Genomic DNA, 24,048 nt, shown 5'->3' with positions numbered 1-24,048 from the left:
CTATTTTATATTAATAACAGACCAATTGTTGATTGGCTGCCAATCCATTTCTAAACATATTCTGACCTGAAAATTATTTTTATTTTCTGGATTTTTTTTTCTCCATTATAATTTTTAATGCCTTTTTTTCAAGGAATCCAAGGGGAAAAAATTCAGAATTAGGCCTCATGTGCATTAAATGAAGCCACAACATTTTGCAGGCACCACACATAAGCAAAATCATAGTTAAGAACCTTGAATGTTTCTATAAACCTCTTTTAACTTTCAAACATACAGTAAATCTATGGGGCGACTATGACTCATTTCAGTAGCTCAGAATTTTCCCTCCTGATCACGGCATGGCCTGAGATTTTGCTGAGAGCATGTGAGCAATTCACAGATTTGGCTGAATACGTTTGGAGAATCTGCTTGCATTTCATGTTTTGAGAGAAGATTACTGGGGGGTTTGGGTACATGACAAGGAATAATGAAAGGACATGAGTCACTTTGCCTCCTAACGGTGGACCAGCACATTTTCAACCCACATGATATGTTAACTCTTTAAGTTGGATCCCATCTTAAGACCCAGGTTAAGACAATGATAGTGGCAGAACCAAGAATGATGGAAATCAAAGAAAAGTAATTGACTAAGAAGTTGTCCTGAGTGTCCGTGAACCCCAGGCTGTCTTCCTCCTGGGTGAGGCCTGCGTGGGGAGTGTCCCGCTGCAGAAAGCTGGGACAGGATCATGTTTGGGGTTGAGTGGCTCACTTACATCCTGTGATCACTCCTTCAACAAATGCCACCTTCTTCAAACGACTCCTTACATGAAAGTGGAGGTACAGTGGGAGGCAGAGAGATGGGAGCTGGTCTTAGGGTGCAGCTAACTATTTAATGTTGGAATTTGGGGTGCAACATTCTCTTTTTAAAATATAGGACATTGCAAAAACAATGAAAGGAAAGGAGACTTGGGAACCTCTATCCGAATGGGACTTCCATGAGTCTTTCATAAATTGGCCTCATTTTAGGATTGAGCCTTTTCTTTCTCCCAGATTTTCTCACGTAACCTGTGAATCTGCATGTGTGTCTGTACATGTATGTGTGCTTACCAAACACGAGGGATGTCAAAGAACACTAAAGGATTTGAAGGTGGCAATTCAAAGTCTGTTCAGTGGCTCTGGAAATCTTCCTATCCACAGTAGATCTCTAGTGGTGAAGTCATTGAAAGAGATCCCCAAATTTATATCCATACCAAGTATTTTCTGTAGTCTGGCAAACAACTGTTTCAGGAGTGAAGGGCTGTTCTTCAGATGTGTCTAAATATAAATGCAATGGTTTATACGCTACAGATTCCTTTTTATGCATTATGGATGTTACAGGCACTTTACAAAACATTTTATTAATAAATAACAAAAGTATAAGCAATTGTCATGTTACCTTAATTTTTTTCTTGATATTTTAAAAGAATCCTCATCCTTCAAATGTTAGAAATTACTGCTGTATAAGATGTAAACGATTAAATTTTTCTCTGACTCTTGTCAGTTAGCAGAGGACTGTATCACTATATGTTAATCCAACCAGGTTATTTGAAGTGACAGCATAGGGATGTAAGTTGAAACAACTATTGTGTTGGGCAGTCTGACAGGATCTTTTACATTTAAATGAACATATACTATTCCACTTCACACCATCTACCCTAAGAAACACGTGTGCACAAGGTGTCATAGCACTGTCTATGGTAGAGAAAAGTTGGGGAACCAAATGCCTATCAATAGGAGGATGGTAACATAACTGTGGGATCCTCTACAGAAAGTGACAGAAAGAAGTGATGTCTTGGTGGAGTGAATTTGAAAAATCATCAAACATGTTATTAAATTTTTTAATTGTAAAATAATTATGTCATATATGTATGTAAAAAAAATAGAATAGCAAGATTACAAATCCAAACTTGATGAACTATTTGGCTATCCAATTAATTACTCAGAGTAGTACTGTGAATGTCAACATAAAGTGAGTAAATTTGTACTCAGTATAGACAACCACTTTCTCCCCATTCTCTCTGGGTCTTTAATGCTCTTAACATGCAATAAAATCAATCTTCCTCATAAAAATGGCTATTACTGCCCAGCCAGTGTGGCTCAGTGGTTGAGTGTCAACCCATGAATCAAGAGGTCACTGGTTCGATTCCTGGTCAGGGCGCATGCCCGGGTTATGGGCTTGATGTTTCTATCACTCTATTCCTCCCCCTTCCTCTCGCTCTAAAAATCAATAAAGACATTTAAAAATGGCTATTACTTTTTTTATTCTATTTTTAAACATGGTTTCCTGATAAGAGATCTTGTTTTATTAATAAAATACGATTGCCAGCATTTTTACTTGGAAAGTTCAAGGATCATGTACTATCGTCTCAAATCAGGAAACAGCAAAATGGAAAGAAGACAAAATGAAGGGAAATAAGAACAACATTCTTCAAACCCTGGGGAACATGAGGTGAAACCAAAATAAAACCACCTTTATTGTAGATGACAAGCTGCCAATGTTGTACAAGTCTTAAGAAACCTGTGATGGGGAAGGAGGGCGGGGGGGTGAGGACACAAGGCAAGATGACAAGGAGTGCCCGCGCCAATGTCTTAACTGTGGGAGCTCCTGTTACTTCCTCTTCCTCTCATCAGTGTACCTTTAGATCCTGGCCCGTCCAAACATAAAGACACCAATTCCTCAGAGAGCCCCTTCTTTGCCATATCTGCAATACCTTTTCCCCCCCATATCTGCAATACTTTTATTTATTTGAACTTTCTATCTAAAAGGTGCAGCATGTAACATGATTGTCTTATTACTTGAATATACTGAGGCTGTAGCACCCTGGTGGTAGAGTACCTCTTTGGTGTGAAAGCCACAGCATTCCAAGAGAGTTTTCCCATCGCATAGGTCTGTTTTTTCTTATAATTTAACACCAGAGCCTTCTAGCAGTGGTTCTGGGAATGGAAGAAAAGCCAGTTCTCTCTACTTTGTTCATACCACTGACAGTCAAATAACATCACGTAATTATTAGGGACTTTTGAGGTTGTTTAACACTTATTCATGCACACACACACACACACACACACACACACACCATTTCTCTTTCTTTCCCACTGAATATTTGCTGAGCCATTTTGCTCTGCAGTAAGACCCAATACCGTATGTATAATTGCAATGGTTTATAAGATGCAGCATTGGCCCCTGCAGGAAGCTCGATCATACCTTTCTCCAAGTGTTCATGCCTCCACAGACAAGCAAAGGCAGCTACCAAAAAGCAGGGCACGGGACTCCACACTAAACCTGCTAACACCCAGCATGGGCGGGCGAAGCCATGGATTCTTCTCGTCAAACTTTTTTTAATAGAGAGGTACTTTACACATCAGTTGGGGCTACCTTTTTTCAAATAAAATGCCTTCGATTAAAACTCTAATCCACACGGTTTCGTCTTCCCCAGATGAGTCAGAGGAAGGTCGGGCCCCACACCGCCTCTGAATCATCTGGGCGCATCGGCTCTCTGTAGTGGAGAGCACCAGAACCTGGTTAATGCCGCGTCTGCTGACGTTTCTCAGGAGGAACGAATGGATTGTTGTGCTTTTATTACAATCCAGTGGGTGGTTAGGTATGATGTTTACCAGTCAGCAGCCTTTCAAATACATTTCATCTGGTGTGTGGGAGGTTAGAAATGTTAACATTTTGTCTTGAGCAGGAGCATAAACTAGATGTTGAGCTAGCCTTTGGATGTCTTTTTTAATAAATTCTGCTTAGGATGAAATTAGCACTCACATACATTGCTGGTGTTGCATGCCTTTCTGGAGGGCAAGTTGTCAGTGTGTATCAAAAGCCTTTAAAGTGAGCATACTTTTAAACACAGACATGCTAACTTCAGAGAATTCTTCCTGGGTGAGTAATTGAACAAGTGCTAAAAGTATAGCTATAATGATGTCCTTTCCAGCATTGTTTATAAGAACATAAATTTGGAAAAATCTTAACTACCAGGGAAAAATGGGTTAAATAGATTATAATACATTTATATAATTACTGTATACATCTGTACATAGAATACTGTGTTGCTGTGAAAATTATATTTTATTAGTATGTTAAAAATAACCATAAATGAGGTAAATTTAAAACTGTTTATAAAGTGTGTGTATATATATATATATATATATATATATGAAACATAATTCTACTTTGTTAAAAAATCTGTGATACATGGGAAAATGTCTGGTAGGATGCATCAAGTATTAATCATTTTTATGTCTGAGTTGTGTGATTAAGGAACACATTTTCACTTTCTCTTTTATATATTTTGTATTGTCTGATTTAAGAAAATAAGTGTATGTTACTTTTAGAATCAGAAGAAATGAACAATTAAGTTCTTTTCCATTTTGAAGGAAAAAATATAAACCTGTGTAGTTATGTGAAAGGCAGGTTGCTGTGGGACAGACCTAAAAGCAAGAAACTACCTGTCTTTGCAGCCAAGGCCTAATGCAGGGAGCCTCACATTTAAAGAATTTCCACGCATGTCAAGTCGTTTGGTGTGGACACAACTTTACTTACAAAGTCAACTGATATGTTATCGAGCCAGCAACTGGGCATGTTATGATTCAAAATACCATGCAGTCCTTTTGCCTCTTTTTTGTTCTTTGAAAACAATTTTAATTTGCATATTCATCAGTAGTAATAAAAGATCCTTAAAAATCTAGTTCCGGTAACTGTGTATCCTAGGCAAGGGGCTACCCATGGAGAGTGATTGACTGTAAATTTCAGGCTCTACCAAGTGAAAAGAGTTAAAGGAGACTGGGTATAATCTGGTTGTTCAGGCCACTCCTCCAATGAGATCTCTAAGATGAAGACAGGTCGAGTGTGATTTAGCCTCAGTGGCAAATCAAGTTTGTGTCAGAACTAAAAGCCAACAGCATCCAGCTGCGAAGCATATGGGTAGGTGGGAGGAAGACACTAACATCTCTCATTGTTCAAGCATAGTGGGAAATTAAGGGCTAAAAATGAAATTCCATTCAGGAAAGGGGGTAGTTCTGTTTGTAGCATAGGATGTCCCATATGGAGCTTTTATGTCTCTTGCTTATCTTGGAAAAGGAAGGTCCCAGTAATAGCCAAGACCTCGTGGCTGATCCAGAGATGTAGAAGAACAAATTAAGACTTTGTGTTTGATTGGCTTGGGAAGCAGTCATTAAGGACCCTGCTGTGGTTAAAGCTGTCTACTGAGAAATAAGCCAAAGGAATATTAGGCCAAGAATCTGAAGATTGAAGCCAAACCACTGGGAAGGTCTTTTGACTGCAAACTACAACGTGATTGAATTAGAAGGGAACATTCAAATTGTGTCATGTTGTCACCTCAAGTTCAACGAGTCTAAAATTGAACTCATCTTTCCTCATAAAGCAGCTCCTCAACTGCACTTTCCTGAGAGCAATAACATACTCTGCTGGAGAATGCCTTACCACAACACCCATGATTTCATTAGACTCGCACACACTTTCAGACAAGGCAATTTAACTCCGGTTAATCAAGGGCGACCAGCGAGTGAGAAGCCAGTTCTAGAAACCAGGTTTTCTGAGTACTAACCTAGTTATCTTTCAACTATATCACACTGCTCTTGTCACCACATTTACAGAAATAAACCAGCTGATGACATTTTATTTATATTGGAATTTGAGTATTACACACTAGCAGATTTTAGTAAGTATAAAGTCAGATTTTTCTGAAGTAGCAAAGAACCAACCAACCAACCTTAGGTTTTGTTCATTTTGTGTTTCATAAGCTATCTAGGTGAAAAAAAAATTCATAGTGTTTGCATTACTGAAGTCAAATCGCTTCGTATCTATGCCTAAACATGCCTGGTTTGTAAAACTGACCACAGCAAACCACTCCCAGTTATTAGGTTCATGTTGTTGGTATAAATTGTATGGTTCCACATACAGTTTATATTTTTGTTTTCTTTCATTTGTACATTTTAGCTTTGTTGTTATATAAGAAGTACAAGCATGAAACTTTTGCATATCAGGATATCTATTTGTAGATATGTAACAATCTATAATAATAAAAGCGTAATATGCTAATTAGACCAGACGTCCTTCCAGATGTCCTTCCGGACAAAGCCGAGGCGGGTGGGGGCCAAGGTCCTTGCACAAATTTCATGCATCAGGTCCCTAGTATTGTAATAAAAGCACTTTAACTAATGTAAAAAGCAGCCTTCTGCACAGCGCATCTCCATCCCAACCCATGGGTCCATCAGGCCAGCGTGTCCCTGGGCCAGCACGTCCATCCTTCTCTGCACTGTGTATCTCCATACACATTAATCTCTCAAATGTACCCAAGTCAACCATTCAGGTCATTTCCTCCTGAGTCTGGGCATCTGTCGTTCCCAGTTCCGGTTCTTTGTTGGGGAATAAGGAAAACACATCTAACAAGAATGATATTGATTGTATCATTTCCCTAAGTAGGCATTTGCTTCAGCTGAAACTATGAAAGCTAAATAAAATAGATGCATGTGTAGCCCTCTGTGCCTCTTCTACCTGCCCTATCCCTTAAGTGTCTATGTAAATGCACACGTGTGGGCTACCATCATGTGCCCAGCATGTGTTTTTAGAACAAAAGAGGAGCCTTAGGGGGAACTGCACTGACTTGGAAGCCTCCTTTCAGTTGTCACCTCTCTCCTATGAAAAGGAACTAAAAGGAAAATATAAAACCCAAGCAAAGAGGCTTTTCTGCTCTCGATTTTAATTAGGGGTTTGGGCTTTTTAATGTCAAAGTCCTGGTTTGGTTACTCAACTTGATTCTTTTCTGACCTTGTGACAATGTCTATACAGATAATGAGTACAACATGCTTTGAATCTTTTTAATAAGTGTTTTGATTATTTTCAAATTATTTTCAAATGTGTTTTGATGCTTTGGGTTTCTGTCTCCAGTTTACAAGCCGGTCCTGGGCTTAGTAAAGACTACATATGCTAATGTAGTCTCTGAAGGCAACTTGCTTTTGTGTAGGTTTTTAAATTTAAGCTGTTTATTTGATCATTGCAAATTATCTTCTGTAGATATTGGGTTAGTGCTTTTCAGATCCGTAAAAGTTTGAAAACTAGAGATTGGGTCTCTAAACGTAAGGAACGGAACCTTCCTTTTAGAACTCTGTGGTTCAATAGGAGTCCAGTTTAGAAAACGACTCGGGGCGGATCCTGCCAAGAAGATGGTAAGGATGGTTGGCAGTTGGCATGCTCAACAGGTTGTTTCTGTGATGTTGCAGAATCGCCTACCAGAGGAATGATGATGATGAGGAAGAGGCTGCCCGGGAACGGCGCCGGCGAGCCCGACAGGAAAGGCTGCGGCAGAAGCAAGAGGAAGAATCCTTGGGGCAGGTGACCGACCAGGTGGAGGTTCACGCCCAGAACAGGTACTGTCCTCTTCAGAATGGAAAATGTCTAAGTTGCTTCTTAGCCTGTCTGATGAATGGAATGTGTTGGGCAAAGCATTCCCTTCTCGGCCCAACTCAACTCTTTTCAGTCTAATTTGTTTAATTATTTCATGGCCATTTTAGGCAATGAATCAGATTGAACAGTAAACTGATTTCAGCTATAGTACACCACTATTCCTTTCTCTCCCCCCGGCCCAAACATACCCCAATGGAATGATTTTATTTTATAATCTAATCATTTTTATTTACTCAATATGGTGGGTTATAGCTTTAAATAAGGGGAACTATTTACATTCATTCTTTAAGCTATTGCTATCTGTTTTGAGCTAAAGATTTATTAACTCAGTAGTTTTCTGTGCCTATCAACAGCAAATAATACTTTAATTTTAAAAATAGGCATGAATTGCAAATGTCTTGGTTTTCCTGATATACAGCCTGAATCAATATTCTGTGATCACTACAATATTCAGCAAGGTGCAAAAATCCTGTTTAATTTAATGTAATTATTCCAACAAGCTTATGAGTTTACTTCTACATTTTTTCTATACATGCCCTGGTAGAAATGAAGAAAGTTGAGAGCACCTAAGAGATTCAACCTCTTCTAAAAGGGCTTTTTCAAGTTCACACATACAAGGTCACACAGACCATTATGCCAATGATTAGTGTATGCCATTTATATGCCATAAGGTGTAGAAAAGATGAGGAGGGGAAAAGGGAGGGGAAAACGTTAATATTAATGTATAATTATGGACTGATTAAATATAATGAAACCACCATATAAGATCTTGTATGTGGTTTTGGTTTTAGTTTGTTTTATTTTGTGTGTTTAAAGGCACTGTTGACAGTTTCTTTAATTCAGTCTATCTAGAAAATTCTGAATGGGAAGAGTTCTGGCCTCTTTAGCCCAAATTTGAGTGGGCTCACAGGAGGTTTCTGAAGGCAGTCTTGAATATGCTGGTAGGCAGAATGAATTCAGTAAGAAAACTTAATGATTAGGTAGAGAAATAGAGACCATGTCTCTTGAGAAGTAGATCCTAAATAGGAGAGAATATAGCAAAGGGGTTGTAGGTATATTCTCTGAGGTTCACTACTTGGCTTTGAATCTGAACTTGACCTTTCACTAAATGTATTTCTTCAGTTAAATGAATGGAAATGAACATGATACCTTTCTCTTAAGAACATTGCTGAATTTAAATGAGATAATAGAACATGTAAAATGAACAGTGCTTTGCACAGAGTAAGCACCTGGTTTTAATTATTATTAGGAAGATGGTATCAGAGTCTTAACAGAAGAGGGCTGCATAGTCATTCACTGCCTTTCTGACTTTTGAGCTGAGGATGGAAGGGGGAAAAGAGCTTTAAAATAGCTCTTGCCTGAATCTGGTTATCAGTGAATGATCAACAATGGCTGAAAAAGTTACTCGTGGTCTATAGTTTTTCTTGCTTTTCAAATCTTGCTTCTACTTGAGTTTCTCTCCTTTTTCACATTTTATTAATAACAGTTATTTCATGCTATTGGTTGAACACAAAAAAATTCTTTTCTTTTTTCAGTAAAGCATGTGTGATTTACCTCTAAAATATAAACAACCCTAACTGGTACTTAACTACTGGTGATTGCTGTCATGATTTATAAACAGACGAAGAAAGGATCAGCAGAATCTGTTGGTTTCTTAACTCCAGAGTACTTTCATCTGGCTAGCACTTTACAATTTGGGGTACCTTTTAAAAATTATTTAAATTCAGTTGATCCAAATGCCTATGTATATAGACTTTTCCCCTTAAATTCTAAACCATTTGTATTTCCAGGGACATGTAATCCTTACATATCCAATTCATGGAGACAGTGTCCTGTAGCAACAAGCTAAGGCCAAGAAAGTTTAAAATCTAGCCTTTGCTCTGCCATTTCTTGTTGTTAAATGTGAAACATGTTTTTCCAAAATTAAGTGAACTTGAACTTCAAAGGGGCCAAGTTCAGTATGAACCATGACATTTGATGGAGTTCCTAAACATTGCAAGACATATTCTTCCAACTCTGGCCACAGTTCCTGGTGTCACATGGCTGGCTGTTTCCTGCCAGCAGAGACCAACACCCCTGGCTCAGGCAGTGTCCAGCGTCCTGCAATAGGGAGTGAGGTGATGGACATGGCACAATGTGATTTTTAGAGATTTTCTTTTCTTTTTAAATAAACATCACATTTCACTGTTCTTTGTCTACTGTGGAAAGAAGAGCAAAAGATCCCAGATTCATGAAAATCTTAACAAAGGACATAGATGGTGTGTATATAAGTGAGGGGAATGTCAGCTGCTAAAACAATGAGCCCCCACATTTTAGTTGTTTAATTCAATAATATATACCAGTACGGTGTGGTTGCTTCTGACGAGTAGGTAGAACTGGTCACCTACTTTCTTTTCCCTTGTGACTCTATCAATTCCTGGGGCTTTGGAGTCCTCTGATCTAGCCGGCAGAGAGAAAGAGAGGGTAGAGAATGTACCCTTGCTTCCTAATTATCTTGGTCTGGACACATCACTTTTGCTCACATTCAGCTGGAAATTATTGGTCACATGGCTCTACCTAGGTGCGAGGAAGAAGGGAGGGTAGAGAATATAATATTTGACCGACAACCTCTTCCTGTGACTATGGAAGGAAGAGCATGAATTGTGGTGGACAGTTACATGCCTCTACCACGGGGGTCTTCGGGGTGAGTATAACATGTCCACGCCATCATGTACAGTACACTCCCTCCCTCTCCAAGTACTTTGTGTTCCACAAATCCAGTTCAAGGACTCTAGATGACTTGGTGACATGTGAAAATCCTGTATGATACTAGAGGAATCCACTTAGTATTTCAGTTTGGTCCTTGTCTCAGTTTGAGTTCCCCACGCCGCAGATCCTGAAACAAGGATTTGACCACAAGTCGTTTACTTGTAACATGACCCCAGAAAACACTGGGAGCGGTGTGGGGAAGTGACACAGGGAAGGAACGGCAACCAAAGAAAGCTTTCATTGCCAAGCAAGGGACCGCTGTGGGCACCTGGAGCTTCTCTCCCCGGGGAGCTCTAAGATCCAGGCAGCACAGGCACTCAGAACGATCCAACCCAAAAGGTGTGGGGAGCAGAGGTCTGTATACACCAGTGCTCATCAATGTTTGTTTGACGTCTGCTCCCAGGAAACGTTAATATCCAAAGCACGTCTGGCATGTAGAATAGACTGCAGTGGCCAGAGAAAGACGGTGGGCACAGACTTGCACATGCTATCAGTTGGGGAAGGGGGGAGGGGAGGGGAGGGGGGAGGGGAGGGGAGGGGAGGGGAGGGGGCATATGGGCATGGCACTGCCAGCCTCTGCCATAGGGCCAGTGTGGGTCGGGGATCCGCTGACGGATTAACCAGCAGCACGCTGTCTCGTGTTGTTTCTGCCGCGCAGTGTGCCGGACGAGGTCAAGGCCGCCACCACCGCCAACACGCAGGTGGAGGGCGATGACGAGGCCGCGTTACTGGAGCGCCTGGCTCGGCGGGAGGAGAGGCGCCAGAAACGCCTGCAGGAGGCGCTGGAGCGGCAGAAGGAGCTGGACCCCACGATCACCGACGCCAGCTTGTCTCTGTCCGGCGGAAGAATGCGGAACGACACGACAGAAGATGACTCGGCCGAGAAGGAAGAAAAAAGCGAAAGTCGCCGAGAAAGATACGAGATGGAGGAAACAGACATAGTCACCAAGTCCTACCAGAAGAACGACTGGAGGGAGGCAGACGAGAAAAAGAAAGAAGACCAAGAAAAGGAGGAAGAGGAGAGGCCAAAGCGAGGGAGCATCAAAGAAAATCAGGTAGAGGTGACGGTGGAAGAGAGAACCGTAGAAACTCGAGAAGAAGCAGTGGGGATGCCTTTGAAAAATGGGCAGCTCGGTGCAGATGAGCCTAAAATAGAGGCTGAGAGGGAACAAGGCTCGGATGAGATTGCCCTTCAGGAAAAGATGGAGGAGGAGGAACGGGAAAGGGCCCAGGCAGAGAGGGTCAGGTTGGAAGCAGAAGAAAGAGAAAGAATGAAAACTGAGCAAGCGCAAAAGATAGCGGAGGAGAAAGCAAGAAGGGAAGCGGAAGAACGGGCCGCTGCACAAGAGAGAGAGAGGAGGGAGGCAGAGGAGAGGGAGCGGGCTGAGGAGGAGGAGAGAAGGGCAGCGGCCGAGAGGCAGAGAGCGGAGGCAGAGGAAGCCGAGAAGGCTAAGGTAGAAGAGCCAAACCGTGCAGATCAGCCGGGAGAGAAAAAGATCAAAGGGGAAAAGGTAGAAGAGAAAATAGACGGGAAATGGGTCAATGAAAAGAAAGGACGAGAAGATAAACATCAGACAGCTGTCCAGAAGAAACAGGTACAGTACACATTTTGCACCGTGTGTGTGTGATGCCTGCGACGTGTGAGAAATGTAATGCACATCCAATTTGGGGCTGAGGCCACATTCCTGTAAGCCACGTGCTGGATCATTTGGCGAGCTGTTCGTTTTTTTAGGCCATCGCACTCTGCAAGCATGAGGCAATCGATCGCTGGCCGAATAGTCGGTCAACCAAATTTACTGTTGCTCGGGGCTTGCTTGTTATGAACACCAGAAAAATGAATGAACCCAAAGGTGGTAGTCACTGTGGCGGTGCTGTGTGGACTTGTGGTTCTGCGCCATCATCTAAATGCATTCCTTTTCACACCTTTACTTCTACCCATAGGTCTACATGAGGCAAAGGCATCTTAACTCCTCAGCCTTACCCATGGGTTTGGCATTTAATAAAAAATTACACATGTTGGGGTGGGAAACTGACAAAAAGAGAATCATGACCAGAAATAGCATCTTAAGAAGGCAAATATAAAACCCTCGCAATCAACTGGTAATAAAGGAGGGAAAGAAGTCAGTTTGAGGATCTTTTTTAAAAAAAATGTCAAAACCATGATTGGCATCATGTAGACCTGAGCTTAATGTAAACTTGCAGAAAGCCAGTCAGTCACCTGGGGTGGCATCAGTCCATAATTGACGGGTAATTAAGAGCATAGGTGTTGCTTCTTTTACCACCTGAGTGACATATAAACGGGCATAGCCTGAGGAAGGGTGGAAATTGAGGGGAGCGGTGTGAGCTACAAGAGATTTGTTTTTCTGTCTGCAAGTCTGCATTCAAAGCACTGCGCTTAACCGCCACCTGCTCGCATGCTCACCTCCCAGAAGAACGCTCTGTCACTAAGTATGCTTTGCACTGAAGTGGTCTTTCACTCCTGCTTGTTATGAGGGACTCGTGAACACGGCCACTACTGAGAGGATTAGGAACCAAATGCACCCAACCACACGCGAGGTTTGTAAACACGCCCAGGGAGCATCATGTCCCGCTAGATATCAGTGAGCACAAGGGCAGGCACACGGGAAAACCATCGGGGGCGGGAGGAAGATGCCCCCGGCTGCTGTGTGTAACCACGGGGGCAACGTGAGCACTGGCACGGCAAAAGAGCAGTGAGCCTGCGCCACATGCCGAGTGACCTGAGCACCTTCTCACTCGAGTTAGAGCTAGAAAGGCTGCTTTTACATGAGTGATCTTACCATCCCTGAAAATGAAAAGGAAGAAGACAAGGGGGCTAAAGTGCAGCTTAAAAGAGAAAAGCCCCAAGAAGACAAGCCTGCCTTCAAAAAGGAAGAGGTAAATATTATTGGGAAATGACCTCATTACTGATAAAGCAGCAGAGAGAGTGTGCCATGCATGGCCTTTCAGGTCGGGTCACCGCTGATGTTTTTCAAGCCGTGACTTAGCGATTCATTGATGGCGAAATCCGCTTAGAGCATTTCAAAAGTAGTTCAATGTGTCCATCGGCATTTAAAAAAAGAAATAGAAGCTGTCAGAGAGCATTGTAGGCGGTAGGCACTGCGTAGTGACATAAATTTTCATTCTTACTGTGGGTCATAGTCAAAAGCTTGAAAACGCTTCTCTGCTCAATCTTCCCCGCTTTCTATTCTTCTAAGTGCTATCTCCCCACCCCCCGCCCCTTGAGCCATCCTGCTTTCATTCCCATCAGGACATATTTCCAACTGGCTTTGATTAATGATTTAACTTCTCAAAAGAAAAACACCCCCATATCTCAGTAGAAAATTTGATGCACGGAAGATGATATTTGGTTTCCGAAAGAAAACTTGGGCAAAATGTTCTGCATTGCATTTCTGAGGCACACACAGGCACTGGTGCCAGGGTGTTGGACTATGGGTAAGTAACTGATAAGCGGACCAGAGGCTGCTGCAAAGAGAAGGTCATGACCTGATGTCCTCGAAGTGCCACATCGGAAAGCCCGGTTTTGCTTTATCCATTGTGTTTATGTTAGCCCCAAGGAATCCTAAAAGTTGTGACAGCATCTAATCAGGTCAACATATGTGAACATGGTAAAACTAAATGATCAAAAATGAAAGAGTTTAAGCACTTTGCCCGTGGACTGACCTGTAGTTATTGTTTTTAATGATTTTTTTTTTTTTTTTTTTTTTTTTTTTTTTTTTTTTTTTTAGAGAGAGAGGAAGGGAGAGGGATAGAGAGATAGAAACATCAATGAGAGAGGAACGTCATTGATCAGCTGTCTTCTGCATGGCCCTCTCCAGGGATCAAGCCCAAAACCTGGGCATGTGCCCTGACTGGGAATTGAACTGGCAACCTCTTAGTTCCTGGGTCAATGCTCAACCACTGAGCCACACCGGCTGAGCTGACCTGAAGCTATTGGGCGCCAACTCAAATGTGGTCTTGCTACATTTCTCTACCCATTGTGGCATATGTTAAGAAACAGGAAGTCCTAGCCGGTTTGGCTCACTGGATAGAGCGTCGGCCTGGGGACTGAAGAGTCCCAGGTTCGATTCCGGTCAAGGGCATGTACCTTGGTTGCAGGCACATCCCCAGTGGGGGGTGTGCAGGAGGCAGCTGATCGATGTTTCTCTCTCATCAATGTTTCTAACTCTCTATCCCTCTCCCTTTCTCTCTGTAAAAAAAAATCAATAAAAAATAAATTAAAAAATTTTTTAAAAAAAGAAACAGGAAAAAAAAATCCATAATGGGAAAATAGATAACCAGACTAAATAGTGGGTGATTGTTTTTTTAAGCATTTTTTCTAAAACGCATGTAAAAAGTAAAAACCCCTCGTTCCTGTTATATTTATTTTGTTTAAGATGCCTGTTCCTCCGTGCTTCTAAAAGAATGCATGGTGGTTTGGGAGTGAACACTGAATGTGAACTCTGTCCATTTAAAGGAAGGAGAAAGCGTAAATGCTAATAACTGGAAAACCGAATTTGGCTCAAATGAGGCAGCTAAGGAAATGGTTGAACATGTGGGAAAGCAGTGTTCTCATTTTGTAACAGAAGAACACTACAAAAAAACGCAAGCTACCTTGGCACTAAACTCAAGCAGCAGCGTCCCACAGGGTTCTTCTCTAGAGCTAGCGTCTGGTGAGGAAATCTTTACAGGAAGGAGAGGGCATGAAACCATAGCTCAGTGATTAAGTTTATGTTGGGGATGGGAGCTGGAAAAGCACGTTCGGACTCTGTACTCTAAATGTAACTCGTTTCATGAGGCTCTGATTGGCTTTCAGTGACCAGAGCCTTCTGGGCTGTGTGCTGTGTGGGAGCTGGGAAGAGCTCACGCGGCCATCCAGATCCTCCCTTTGCCTCCTTCGGATAAGCACCTCCCCCCCTCCCCCCCCTCCCCCCCGCCCCAATTCAACACTGTCCTGGGTACAGTGCCTTCAGAGCTGCCTCTTTCCCAGTTTGCTCTACAGCACATTCCACTGTCCCAAAACCCGTGGCCCCTTTTTTATACGAGGCCAGATAAGCTCCTCTGCACAGGATTAAAAATTTTTTTTGTTAAGCTGCCATTCCTATTTTAACGTGGCAGACATAAACTACTAGTTGAATGACTAGGTTTTCCCCTCTCCAGCTAGCTGTGTGGCTGCTTGCTGTATATAGACGACTTTAAATCCTATTTTACGTGACTTAGCCATTTCAAACACCCTCCTCCTTTTTTTAATTTCCTTTTTGTTAAAAAAAAAAAAAAAAAAATTAAGCCTTTTCTTTCAAGGAGCAATGCAGGATCGGTCAACCACGATAAACACAAACACCATGTAAGCCTTCTTAGAGAAAACACTTCCAGAAGTCGCTCCAACACCTTACAGAGCATCTTCTTTCTCCCACTGCGCTTTAACTCTTTTTTTTTTTAAGTGAAGAAACATTTTATTGCTTGTGGCAATGGGTGGCAGATGATCGCCAACCTTGAAATTTAATGTAGCTTTTTTGTTCTCCTCTCCAATCATAAAATGTCTCATTTTAGTTCTTTTATTATTATTATTATTATTATTCTTTCTTTTCTTTTCTTTATTGATTAAAGTTCTTTTTAGTTCTTCACCCTAAAGCTCTCTCCCTCCCCCATCCCCCAACCTCCCCACACACACAGCCTTCGCCCACCTCTAACAGAAAAACAACTTCCGGGGGAGTTGTTCCTACAGTGGTTGAAACTGACATTCATGCATCCAGTCCAAATCTCCCCAACGTTGGTGTCCATGCGAGTCACCAGGAGATCCTAGGAACGCAGAACCTGACCCACTGGCTCTGGGTAGAGTCTGAGCTTCTGGTGAGGTCTGTGTTGTCCGTGGACCGGACTTTCAGTAGCAAGGACATTTATGAGTTATATGTTGGACCCAAAGAAGGAACTGAGGCTTCTGAGTCTAACAAACGTGCATTAAAACCTAATCTGAAAAGAACGGTAACTTGCACCCGTTCTTGTCACTATTCTGGAATCAAATAATGCAAAACAATAAACTACAAAGACTGACATAGCAGTCCTTTAGGACCTGCTCACTTGACACTTTGAATGTCTCTGGCACAGGGTCATGTCGCTGGAATTCCCGCCCCACACACACCCATGTTATCCCATTGGATATCCTAAATACCCAGTTTTAGCCAAATGATCATATTTGGCCGGCCTTTCATTTGCTAATGTTATCTGTCCATGAAGCACATTAACTTTTTCAGAATACTTGGCTACCCATTAATCCATCAGCACAGATTTCCTGAATGATAACATTCTGACCTAGATCTAATGCTTGTCCCAAATGACTCAGAATCCCATGAGCTCGGGTTAAATCTGCTATCCAATCCAATCCACTGTGCTCCTTAAAGTAATATGTAAATGCATTGTGGAATTGCTTTACTTATTCATTTCCCAAAAAGATAAAATAATTTGCAAACTCAAATTATCATGCTTTCACTGGGAATTTTCCTAAGGAAGTCTTCCAAAGAGAACATAAACATAACATCCACCGTAGCCTTTGCCAATAAAGACAGAGCTTGAAGGAAACATGTATTGTTTTACAAATCTATTTTACATACATTTTTGGTCAGTAAATTAGATAATGCATTTGGGAAGAATGGAAATGTCTCTGACTCCAAAATAGGAAAAGTTAGTTAAAGGGTATTTCATCTATTTCACAAACCATGAGATTTGACTCCGGATTTGTTTCATGAGTTTTCTAAAATGGGACCCCTCTCATCCCCAAATTTATATCCCCAGATACTTCTTAACCAAGATATATAATCCAGTCCATGGTTTCTGGGCTGTATCCAACAATGGTACAGCCATTGTTGTACCATTGTTGCCAGCTCCTGCCTGTCCATGGGTACTGATTTATGGTTGGGCCAGGACAGCCACCAAGCTGTAGAACAAGCCAGGAGCTTCCTTCTCTTCTCTGTAGCCTCTCATGACAAATGAGAGGATAGGAGGGAAATGAAAGGATGAAGGATTAGGAAGGGATCATCTAGCCTAATCTCCACTTTTTATGTACGTGGAGTCAATATCTCAGAGAAGTTAGGTGACGTAATCAAAGTAACACAGCTAGTTTGTCAATAGCACTGGAACCAAAATTCAGGTTTCCTGACTTCCAGACAAAACGCTCAGAGAGCATGGCAAAGCAATAGCGCCCTTCTTGAGCATGTCCAAGGGATATCATATCATACCCCTTGGAGGAAGGTTAAAGTTTTAACTAATTAGGACAACACGATAATTGCCCATTGAATTACTGCAGAATAGTCCATCCATAGTAATTTAATCAAATAATACCCAAAGAAGGAAGTCAGGGAAAGGACTATTGAAGGCTCATCAGTAAAGATTTTTTTAAAGTGCTTTACTTACCCCTAACCGGTTTGGCTCAGTGGATAGAGCGTCGGCCTGCGGACTGAAGGGTTGCAGGTTCAATTCTGGTCAAGGACATGTACCTTGGTTGCAGGCACAACCCCAGTAGGGGGTGTGCAAGAGGCAGCTAATCAATGTTTCCCTCTCATTGATGTTTCTAACTCTCTCTCTCCCTTCCTCTCTGTAAAAAATCAATAAAAACTATATTTTAAAAAAAATAAATTAAGTGCTCTACTTAGTAAAACGTGCACATTAATAATAACTGTTCAGAGGGTATCTGAAGAATAACTGGACATAAGTGAGTTCTCAGGGAAGGGGAGACCATCTAGGCAGCACCTAAAATCCTAAGCTCTTATGCCCCACCCTTGCTCCGTAGGCTCCTTTAGAACATTAGTGCTTTCTCTGTTTTCTTGGAAAGAGCAATGTGGAACCTCCCCCGTTTTCACACTCATCTTTTAGGAATGGGTGAGATGATATAGGTAAAGTAACCTGTACTCCTTTACCCCCCCCCCCCAAAAAAAAGCTATGTAAATTCAGTTTACTTTGAAATAATCTCTTATTTACCATGAGGCACTTGTAATGTGAAACCCAGAAAATATTACAGTTAATACCTGTTCTTCATGTATGACATTTTGTGACCCACAAGAATCACAAAACCACTCCTGGAGACTAAATTACTGCCCGCACTGGAAGTCAAGGTAAGCCCTGGAGTGTCTCCCATCCCACTCTAACTTAGTGCTTGAGAGATTACAAACATGGTCCCACAGACCTCTGAGTCATCCCCTTGTGTCCTCTGTCCTGAAGATCCTAGTTACTTTTTTAAAAATATATTTTTATTGATTTCAGAGAGAGAGAGAGAGAGATACAAACATCAATGATGAAAGAGAATCATTGATCGGCCGCCTCCTACATGCCCCTATTGGGGTACGAGCCCGCAACCCAGGCATGTGCCCTTGACTGGAATCGAACCAGGATCCTTCAGTCCATAGGCCGATGCTCTATCCACTGAACCAAACCAGCCAGGGGCCCTAATTACTTTTTTTATTAGGATACTAGGGTCATCCTCCTCTGAAATCAGCTAAAACTGGCTTGGCAGATCTTAACCTGTCAGGTTTCCTCTTCTTTCCTCCTCAGCTCATTTGTGTTCTTCACCCCAGAAGAAACCTGTCCAAGCAACCTGGGCATTTTCCCATCAAAGCCACCCCAATCATCGTTCTTTCACTGGGAACTGCAAACCACTCATGTCGATGGAGTTCCAAGAATGTAATAGTTTTCAATGGTAGCACCTCCAATGCTTTCTAAAATAAAGCCCCCAGTGAAATCAGGAATGATCTTGACTTCCTAAAACTGTGGTCAAGGTCTTTGCTCAGAGGCTGGAGAACCGTCGCTCATGCCCCAAGAATTTCCTCTGACCCCATCTCTACCACATCGTTCGACGGTGTTTTTTTTTTAACTTCTGAGGTTTCTGGCTTCCTAGCAATCTGGGATCTTATTTGGTGATACCAACCAAAACCTAATACGGTTTTTATTGTTATGTTTCTTCCTGATGTGTACCGTTGGTTAGATCAAAGATGAGAAGATCAAAAAGGACAAAGAGCCCAGAGAAGAAGTGAAGAGCTTCCTGGATGGAAAGAAGGGGTTTACAGAAGTGAAGTCGCAGAATGGAGAATTCATGACCCACAAGCTTAAACACACCGAGAATACCTTCAGGTAAGACGTAGTAGCTCACAGTGACTGTGTTCACATGTGAAAAACAAATCAGCCTCCTATCCTGTGCCTCTGGACAGAAAGTGCTGAACAGGCAACATGCTTTTGTTGTGAGGTCATTGGCCATTGTCTCAGGGATACTCAGTCAGCAGGCCGGGCTATCAATCGCTAACAGAAGACCACGGTCATTGCTCAGGCAAAGTGTAATCCACCTTTCCCATAACTTAGCAACGTAGGTTAGGCCTGGCATCCAAGCTTTTGTCCCTGACCTGATATGCTCATGGAAGATGAGTGTAGTAGAAAACAGTATGCCTGGAATTCATATATTTGATTCATTCTCTATATCAGGGGTCCTCAAACTACAGCCCGCGGGCCACATGCAAATACAAATATTGTATTTGTTCCGTTTTGTTTTTTTACTTCAAAATAAGATATGTGCAGTGTGCATAGGAATTTGTTCATAGTTTTTTTTTTTTTAACTATAGTCTGGCCCTCCAACAGTCTGAGGGACAGTGAACGGGCCCCCTGTTTAAAAAGTTTGAGGACCCCTGCTCTATATGGTCCAGGCAACTTCATAAGAGACCTTCTCAATACCATTTTCAAAATTGTATTTTCTAAAGGTTGTGGATAAGTACTGCATTCAACGAGGATTGTTCTGTGGCCAAATATTTGGGAAACATTCAGTTAAACTGAGTCAATCATTTCTCTTTGCCACAGGGCTTGGAAAGCACTTGGTGTTAGTTTGCATTGGGAGCCTCTGAGAGGGAAGAAGAAGGCATCCGACTAATACTCCAGTTAGAACCCCTCTTGCATAGCCTCAGCTTCTCCTCCGCATCCTATTATGTTGAAAATCTGGGCAACTGATTTTAGGACAAGTAAATGAACACTTAGAGTTCCCAACCAATTTTGTAGGACTCAAGTTGCAGATGCCCACTACAGATCATTCTCCGGGCCCCATTCCTACCTCTGGGCCCCATTCCTGCTGTGCCCCATGTTCTGGAAGAGTCTGGGTCCCTATAACGTGGATTTCCATGCAGCCTTGCCTGTAGACCCTGTGTTTCTGAACACTTCAAATAACAAAGTCCCAAGCAGGTATGGTGTAGAAGTCAGACATGGGCCTCACAATGAAGCCTTTGTCACATACAGAAGCAAGCACAGCTACTGGGGAGGGATGTGTCCAGCCCCTCTAAGAAGCTGAGATGGGTCAACATAATTGCCCCCAAACAATTTTTCTACTCAAAACTTTGAGCAGAAACCGCATTACATTTAACCAATAGAAAGCCTAAATTGACAGGAAAGTAGATATGAGCCCAAACTGGTTTGGCTCAGTGGATAGAGCGTCGGCCTGCAGACTCAAGGGTCCCAGGTTCGATTCCAGTCAGGGGCATGTACCTTGGTTGCGGGCACATCTCCAGTCGGGGGTGTGCAGGAGGCAGCTGATAGGTGTTTCTCTCTCATCGATGTTTCTAACTCTCTATCCCTCTCCTTTCCTCTCTGTAAAAAATCAATAAAATATATTTTTTAAAAAAAGAAAGATATGAAAACTTAAGAGTTTATCAGGAATTTATGGAAAATCTAGAAAGCAAGTTGATTCGGGCAGGTAAGCCGAGCCCAAAGCTTGCTAAGTGTCAGCAGGTTAATGTTTTTAAGCCCTAGAACAGCGTCAAGTTCATGAGACGTGTTCAATGAACATTACCTAACAGTGTTAGCGTTTTGTTGTTTGATAGTTTAAAACCTGTTTTGTGAGTATGAATACATTTTTTGTTAAGAGAAATAATGCTTTAAAAAAATCTGTCAGTAGAAAGTTTGGTTAACAATTAGCAAGCTTGCCAACCAGCTTTAACCAAATTCAAATTAATAATTAACATGTCCGTTGTGTGGAAATCCAGGGAGTTGGGTAACACCACCAAGAGGAAAGTCAGCAGGGATGCCAACAGGTTGCACACTGAGGACTCTGAAATGTGACTCTTTGATTTTCATCTTTGGGCAGACAAAAATGACAGAAACATAAAGTTTTTGTTTAGCTGCCAACGTGTGTTAGTGTTAGTTTCAATAGAAATCCGTGATGATAGAAGCGGAAATGCCTGGTTTTGTTCCATAAAGTGAGGAGCTGGGGAGGAAGAGCCTCTATTTAAATTGGCAGAGTGTCTACCAGCCTAACTGAAAACAAGCTGTGTGTTTTTAGAAAATGTATTTTTTTAAAATATATTTTATTGATTTTTTACAGAGAGGAAGGGAGAGGGAAAGAGAGTTAGAAACATCGATGAGAGAGACACATCCATCAGCTGCCTCCTGCACACCCCCCACTGGGGATGCACCCACAACCAAGGTACATGCCCTTGACTGGAATCAAACCCGGGATCCTTCAGTCCACAGGCCAATGCTCTATCCACTGAGCCAAACTGGTTAGGGCTATTTATTTATTTTTGTTAATCCTCACCTGAGGATATTATTTCCATTGATTTTTAGAAAGAGTGGAAGGGAGGGAGTGGGGAAAGAGAGAGAGAAACATCTATGTGGTTGCCTCCGGCAGGCTGGGGAGCAAACCTGCAACCCAGGTATGTGCCCTTGACCGGGAATCAAACTTACAACCCTTTCAGTGTGCAGTCCGAGGCTCTACCACTGTGCCACACCGGCCAGGACACAGCTGTGTTTTTATTGGTGAAAGGTCTGATGTTCTTCTTGACTTAAAACCCAATGAAGCCAAGGATAGCAGAGAGAGCCTTCTAGAAGAAATTTTCATATTACTCATGACACCCTAATGCTGAGGGCATGCCAGCACATGTGAGCAGAGGTAATATGGACAAAACTCTTGTTCCTGTTTTGAGCATAATTCCCGTGTTTCATTTAATTACTATCCCCTTTGATATTTCTGTTTTCTTATAACTAGATCATTTTCTCGAAGAGATAACATAAAAATCTCAATTCAAGGAACAAGTTTATAGAGCTAGATTATACCAAGGTTTTACAGAGAGTACAGAACAAGCGTTTGTTTTGCTTTCTTTTTGTTTTTTATGTGGGAATTAAAGTTTTTTCTGATTATCAGAAAAATTGTACTCATTATAAAACATTCAGAAAATAGAAGTACAAAAATAAGTACCCACCACCCAAAGATAACATTAGTAACATTTTTGCAGATATTTTTTATGTATATACATTCAAAATAGACACTCATATATAGGCAACATGTATATGTGAGTGTAATTATAAATCTACATTTTAAATTGATTCTTGCATTAGCATAGCAATGCACCTTAGCTAGCCTTCTATACCAACAAACATAAGTCTACAGCGAATGATGGTAGCCTGTTGCACTGGATGGAAATATGGTGATTTATTTAACCAGTCCCTAATGGTGGCATTCTGCATGTCCAAAATGAAGACTGAGCGACATCTAGTGGAATCTAGAGAAGTTTATACAAGGCATGTGTTATGCTCGTCCAATTGAGCGCTAACATAATGAACACAACAGAGCAAATGTCTCTGAAGATAGAAAGACCTTAGATTAACTGAGAGAGCAGATTTCCTCTCTGAAGTCACAAGCCTATAAACCTAGAAGACCTGAAAGAACAACATCAAGTTTTAAGGGGCCGTGTAACTTTGATTGAGTCCAAAATAAAAGAATTCACTTTTTTTTAACCATCAAGTGCCCTAGAATAAGATTTTTTTTATTATTGAATTTTAGAGAGCGAGGAAGGGAGAGGGAAGAGAGGGAGAAACATCGATGTAAGAGTGAAACATCGATTGGCTGCCTCCTGCACATTCCCCACTAGGGACTGAGTCAGCAACTGGCATGTGCCCTGACCAGGTATCAAACCAGAGACCTTTGCATACATGGGACAATGCCCAACCAACTGAGCCACACCAGCCAGGGCTAGAATACAATTTTGAAACGTTTTAACCTCAGCTCTTAGTTCATGTTTTGTAAATGCTGATTACATTCCACTGAATTGATTTCCTGACCTGCAGCTTGAAAAGCGTCGTTCTAAAGGGCACAGTATATTCAGATCCTCAGTGTTTTAAAAGCATGTGATGTACACATAAGATCAATATTAGTAATTGTGTCATCTTGAACTATTTTTCTGTTTTATTCTTCCTCTTGCTCCATAGCTAGAAACACTGTGCCATTCTCCACATATAATAAATGGTGCTAGACAGTGGTAATTCATCTGTTACTCAGACAAAAGTGTTGGACACGGGGTACCTATGTTCAGATCTAGTTAAGAATGCCCTCACTACTTGTTCATTAGTATTTAAATAAGATTTTTTATGGCTAAATAATATTCCACTGTAAATATGTACCACTTTTTTTTACCCATTCATCCATCAGTGAACACTTAGGTTGTTTCCATATCTCGGCTGTTGTAAATAATGCTGCAGTGAACATGGGGGTGCAGATATCGTTTGGAATCAGTGTTTTCCTTAATTGTGGGATCATATGGGAGTTCTGTTTTTAATGTTGTGAGGAGTCTCCCCACTGCTGTTCATCGTGGTTGCACCACTTTCCAATCCCACTTGCCCCCAATGTATAGCTGAGAAAACCCAGGGTAAGTGGCAGAGCAGGGACTCAGATTCAGACCTGGAGATGCCCTCTGGGCCCCGGCCTGCCCCTTGGGTCGGTGTGAGGATCTCCTGCCCAATGACGGACAGTGGAGATTTCTATGTGGGAGGCCAAGCCTGCAGGCCCACATCCCCTCCCTCCAGGGAAGGCTGCAGGCGGACATGTGTCAAACCCCTTTGCATCCCTT

General features: G+C 41.9%; 1 protein-coding gene across 8 annotated transcripts in view; it reads left to right on the top strand.

Annotated features, from left to right (window-relative positions):
• Positions 1-24,048, top strand: part of CALD1 (caldesmon 1) — a 204,679-nt gene that overhangs the window by 158,663 nt on the left and 21,968 nt on the right. For 4 of the 8 annotated variants that reach the window (XM_036328628.1, XM_036328630.1, XM_036328629.1 and 1 more), the window contains 5 exons: positions 7,258-7,404; positions 10,848-11,784; positions 13,007-13,084; positions 18,728-18,856; positions 19,158-19,303. In XM_036328628.1, coding sequence (XP_036184521.1) covers positions 7,258-7,404; positions 10,848-11,784; positions 13,007-13,084; positions 18,728-18,856; positions 19,158-19,303 — 1,437 coding nt within the window. The remainder of the gene's footprint in view (positions 1-7,257; positions 7,405-10,847; positions 11,785-13,006; positions 13,085-18,727; positions 18,857-19,157; positions 19,304-24,048) is intronic. The other 4 variants (XM_036328632.1, XM_036328633.1, XM_036328636.1 and 1 more) reach the window with 4 other exon arrangements.

Source organism: Myotis myotis, unplaced genomic scaffold (assembly GCF_014108235.1).
Source record: "Myotis myotis isolate mMyoMyo1 unplaced genomic scaffold, mMyoMyo1.p scaffold_m19_p_11, whole genome shotgun sequence".
NCBI lineage: Eukaryota > Metazoa > Chordata > Mammalia > Chiroptera > Vespertilionidae > Myotis > Myotis myotis.
This window is presented reverse-complemented; position numbering and strand designations above follow the sequence as displayed.